At 45.7% G+C, this 5,514-nt stretch overlaps 1 protein-coding gene across 1 annotated transcript; it reads right to left on the bottom strand.

The window, feature by feature from the left end:
• Window positions 1-370: 370 nt before the first annotated feature.
• On the bottom strand, window positions 371-3,392 carry LOC117442464 (insulinoma-associated protein 2). Its single transcript, XM_034078467.2, has one exon. It carries the CDS (start codon window positions 3,361-3,363, stop codon window positions 1,429-1,431), a length of 1,935 nt encoding a protein of 644 aa, XP_033934358.1. The 5' UTR covers window positions 3,364-3,392; the 3' UTR covers window positions 371-1,428.
• Window positions 3,393-5,514: the final 2,122 nt, after the last annotated feature.

Raw genomic sequence — 5,514 nt, 5'->3', positions numbered from 1 at the left:
CTTTATATATATATAACATGCATGTAACTACTGACTGTACATACTGCATGTGTTGACCATGTACCAGCTGTATTAGGCTCACACACACACACACACACACTCCATGTCACACCTGTATATGTAAACCTGTAACGTCTCTTTTGGACACAGACGGAGAGCGTGGATGTGCGATGATGGGATTTGACAATAAATGATTCGTACCACTTGCCTGCCAGACCCGTTCATTTACCGTGTGTGTGTACGGCTTCAAAGTATATGCATCAGTCCATTGATACTGTCTCACCATTTATTAACAATCATTCAATTAAACATATCAAAATAGTAAAAGCTTCACAGAATCACAAACACACTTAAGCATCATGAAGGATATATTTCAACAGTTATATATAATCAATAAAGATGAAATACTTTTTTTAAACTATTAGCATTAAATGTTCCTTTTTTGTATGAAAATATGTTTGAGCTGAGAAACGTATGGCACATTTACTATGAAAGGCATATTACAGTCATTGTGTATTGTTCACTGTACATGAAAGAGTCTGTAACAGAGTTAGGACATTGATTCTGTCTCCAGTTATAACGCAGCTTCAATATAATCTGATTACTTTGCCCCAGGAATGTGTTGAGATGTCTGCCGCGTGTGCCTGTCCATCTGCTTCAGTATATTCCATGTGAAATGACCCCGTCTCTCTAGTTAGTTATCAAAATGGCCTTTTCTATCAAACTTCGCTCTGTCCCCACTCTCCAGTCTAACAGCTGCTTCTCTGACTACATGTCAAATCATTCACAGAGTCCATGTTGGGGAAGCTGGAGAGATGCTTCCTCTGTGCCAGTACGGATAAGACACAATACTGTCTGAGAATTATTATAGAGACAATTATTGATATTTAATTTAATGTCAGACTTCAGGGTATAGCTCACTGTAAATTGCATCAGTAATAATAATCTTGCTGTATTTAATTATTTTAGATATGCCACCTGAAGGATAATGTCCCATTGTTAAAGTTGTATTTATTATTTTCACATTACAATACTGCTTGTAGTATAGACTGATCATGCTGTTGAAGATTACATTAGGTGTTTTTTACAGTGGTTGTGGAACTTTTTTTTTTTGCCGTTTGCTTTTGAATGGGTTCATTATTCTAGTGTCACTATATTCCAAGTGGGCCTTTTGAAACAAAGTCAAGATGATTACTGACCTTTAAACAGAAACAGTGACTCCACTTCCTGTCGCACACTGATACACATTTTGCTTTTTGACCACAACAAAAATAAACGTTGCTTTACAATAAGCTTAAATTAATCATTTCTTTAATGTGAATGGATATAACTAAAAGTCAAATTCCATAGAGTCTCCCTTATGACTATCAATGAAGGAATGTTTTCACCAAATCATCAGTTTTCTTGTTTAAGAGTCTTTACAGCGTATTATGGTCGCACGGTCATCTGCAGCAGCATCACCTGCCGGTTCTCGATCGGGTGAGACTTATTGATGTGTCTCGCGAGACCCGGGGAGCTGAAGAAAGTTGACGGACATTGCTTGCACGTGAAGATCTGCTGCTGCTCGCTCTCTCCGGTGCCGCTCTCGTCTCCTTGCGCATGGAATACTTCATGTCTGAGTCCTCCTCCCAAAGTTCCCGCCAGTAACTCATCCCTCATCGCGTGCCACATACGGTGCTTGTCCCTGATTTCACCCGACGGGAAGCGCGCGCCGCACAGGTGACACAGATACACCTGGCCGCTGGTCTCGCGCACCTGGTTATAAGGTGGTGGAGGCGGTGACGCTCGTGCTGTCATCTCGTGCGCGGCAAGGTGTTTCTTCAGGTAAGCTTGTCGGCGGAATTTCTTCCCGCAATACCTGCAGTCGTAAACCTCCTCTTCCGTTAGGGACTGCACGAACGGTAAAGCGGGAAGCGCGAAGGACGGCCGCTGCTGCTGCGACAGGTCCACGCTCTCTTCCGAATTACCGTTCAATAGAAACAGGCTCGAGGGTGGGCTGTCTACCGCTCTCACCTCCAAACAACTTTCCACCGGGTTCCGGTAATGAAGAGAGTGCTCATAGTGAGGAGGAGCAAGACTGTCGGTGTCGGGGCTGTTTCGGGACCGGCCATGGAGCATCAACAGGGAGGGCTCGCGCCTCACGCGGGAGCTGTCCGGTGCTCCGTGGTGCTGGTTGGAGTGAATGCGCAGCAGCTCGTTCTCTTTGCCCTCCATGTCAACCGGCTGCCGCTCGTGCTGAATGAGCCCTCGTGTCTCCTTTAACGGCTGACTCTTGTTTGTTTGAGTCTCTCCTCCCTGGTTGTTCACCGGGCGAGGTTTGTGCCAGCGGCGGTGGGACGCCAGGTTTGCGGGGCAGCTGAAGACTTTGTCGCACTCCGGACACCGGTACTCCACGCGCACTATGCGGGAGCACTTGTGCTGCGCGAGGGAGAAGGGGTCGAGGTACTCCTCTTTACAGAGCTGGCAGATGAACTCTCCAAGTGGCTTGTTCCCGCTGAGAGCAGACTTCTCGCGCTGTCTCCTCAGCTCGGGGCTCTCCTTTTTGATCCGCAGACCCAAAACCGGCGAGGTCGTGACCTCATCCTCGAAGTTTAGTTTCCGGTTGACTTTTGGTTTCTTTAGCGGGTTTGACTGTTTGTTGTGCCTGTTGTTGTTCAAGCGCTGGTCCTGTTCGAGGAAGGCGCGTTTCCTCGCTGCTTGGTGCTGGTTCATCAGTGTCAGGGGCGGGAACAGGTGCCCCATACTCGGGTCATATGTGTCGTGGTGACCGTAGGACTGTGCGTGGCGGCTGCTGCTCGCCAGGAGTCTCTCGATAGAAGCGGAGGTCGGAGTGGAGCTCACCAGGAACGGCAGCTCCGGTAACTCCAACACCGGGGGTGATGTGAGGCATTTACCGGTTAAAAACGGTTGCTTCTCTCCTTCCTCGTGTTGTTCCAGCAGCCTCGTGCCGACCTGTTTAACAGGGCTGCACGACGTTATTGTCAATTCGCGTGGGGGTATCGGAGGAGGCGGGAAGAAGCAGGAGAAATCTCTTTCGGGAGTCAGAACGTCCACCTCGCTCCCCTGCCCCTCGGTCTCGGGTAACTGCGCGCTGCGGTCGGCTTCTGCCTCCAGCGCCGACTCCACCTGCGGGTTCCACGCCTCTCCTACACCGGCGGAGTCCTCGCGGGATACCGGGAACCGTCCGTCTGTCCGTTCAAACCCGTTCAACACGTCGATCTGGTTCACTGACTCCGTTTCGATCCCTTCGGAGTTATTGTTGTTCCTGTCGCCGTAGTATGTTCCAGGTTGGTTATTGCTGGTATTCCGTGACCGGTGACCCAAACATCGCCGGGTTCTCTTCACCAAGAATCCTCGAGGCATGATGACAATGATGCTCCACCAAGCGCGAGAGAACAACAACTCTTGTCTCGAGCTCACTTTCAAGTACAGCTTTGAAGTGTCAGAGAGAGAGGGAGAGAGAGGGGGGCAGGTGTGACGAGAGGGAGAGACATCTGTATCCCTGCCCTGGTGAGGAACACTGCACACTTCGATATATTTTGTACAAGAAAAGTCCAACAAAATATAAAGGCTAATTAGAGTTAGCCTCTTCGCTGTTGGAAACTAATAGGCCTACGTATTGGGGAGACCAGTGACTAAAAGAAACATTTAGTCACTGCGATGCATTTCAGAAGGAGGTTCGGTTCAGCTTTACTCCAAAAAGTACTTATTTTTTTATTTTCCTATCTTTTATAAACACAACCAAGAAGACTCTTTAAATGCTTAATCTAAAATGATGAAGTCCAATTAGGCTTTCCTGGTGTAATTGTGAGCTATCACCCCACGTGCATGAAGATAAACGTATCAATGTTTTTCTTTATTTTTAATAATAATTTAATTGGATATCGTAAAATACACCTTAGACATTTCCCCCCAAAATACAGGCTTATTAGTAGGCTAATTAGAGTATTACTTTTTCAAACGAATGCTGAATATTAGGGTTAAAGTAAAGCATCGAGCAATGACTGAAAGCGTTATTTAACAACTGCGAGGAACTCCAGCGGAGATTCGGTTCATTTTTACTCCAACAATAAATTCATAAACGATGTCATTCTATTTGAATAAGAACAACTAAGAAAACACGTGCCTTCACTTTCAATTCTTAAATGATGACGTCTAATGAGGCTTTCTAGTGTTTCGAGCTATCAACCACATGAACATGTATAAATGTTATTTTTACTTATATGATGTTTCATACCATTTTTTAAGCAGAACTCATTTTATATTTTATCTGACCATTCTAATCTCGTCATTCCGTCAGGATGTGGCTCACGTGGTTCTTGAAATAAAAATCTGCAAATATAAATATTTGCAGCTGGATTTTTATTTTATTAATATTGTTGGCATTTTTGAGGACTGCAGTTTTTACTCTAATAATTTATATAAGGAAACGTTGGGTTCACATTTAATTCCAGTGTGTTTTATCAGCCATTTCTCCTGCTGAATTCCCACGGTGATGATGAACGTCTGTCAGTGACATTTCCCCCTCTTATTTCCTCAAAACAATGCCCTTTTTACCTTTCACCGATATGTTTGTATTTCAGAGGAGACCAGATGTGTGTGTGTTGGAGTCAGTGCCGTGAAACAGCATCCGTGGGGATTCAGATACACGTATCTTTTTAAGAACACTAATGACCGATCCCTGCTGAAGTGTCGGATTATCTGCGTCTTTGTTGGCGGTGGGAATACCTCGGGCATAGCTTTCCCTCTGCGTGTGTGTGTATGTGCGTGCGTGTGTGTGTGTGTGTGTGTGTGTGTGTGTGTGTGTGTGTGTGTGTGTGTGTGTGTGTGTGTGTGTGTGTGTGTGTGTGTGTGTGTGTGTGTGTGTGTGTGTGTGTGTGTGTGTGTGTGTGTGAGTGAGGTGTATCTGCTCTGGCTGATAAGAGATCGGAGAGAGATTCATCTATCCATCCATCCTCTCCCCCCGGGCTTGGCCGGCCCCTCTGCGGGGACAGGCGCTCTCTAGCTCGGCCAGTGGGCTCCGGCCAGCCGGCGTCGCTCCCTGGAAATCAATCAAGGGGGCTGAGCGTGAGAACGGGCTTCAGGGTCGGGCTGTTGGCTGGGCGAGGGGCCGCCTGGGGAATAGAAACGAGAGGGGCGGTGGAGGGTCCAACACTAAAAGGGTCATTCCAGAATTGGAGGACATTTCATGTCCCCCATAAAACATGCACTTGTGTTAAACATACTTGTCTTGAGACAAAATGTATATAAAGTTGTAGAAAAAGTGGTTTCAAAATATTATTTAAATGATCAAATAGCTCTCGAACATCCCCTAAGATGACATTTTTCTCTTGTCCCCGCTTCTTGGTGACCAACTTGCATGTCAAATATAACATTTAAAATAGGGATTGTATTTACTTTTTTTGGTATTATTCTATTGATATATGTCTCTTGTAATGGTAAAATCAATTTGTTAAATCATAAACATATTTTAAATAACAGTAAGTTTGCACAGAAGGTGTGTTCCTCAACATG

This window comes from Pseudochaenichthys georgianus, unplaced genomic scaffold (genome assembly GCF_902827115.2).
Source record: "Pseudochaenichthys georgianus unplaced genomic scaffold, fPseGeo1.2 scaffold_434_arrow_ctg1, whole genome shotgun sequence".
NCBI lineage: Eukaryota > Metazoa > Chordata > Actinopteri > Perciformes > Channichthyidae > Pseudochaenichthys > Pseudochaenichthys georgianus.
The sequence above is the reverse complement of the archived record's forward strand: the minus strand, read 5'-3'. Positions and strand labels throughout refer to the sequence as shown.

What these genes read in the sequence shown, in the direction of transcription:
- LOC117442464 (XM_034078467.2), bottom strand. Translation starts at nt 3,363, where the DNA reads ATGCCTCGAGGATTCTTGGTGAAGAGAACCCGGCGATGTTTGGGTCAC.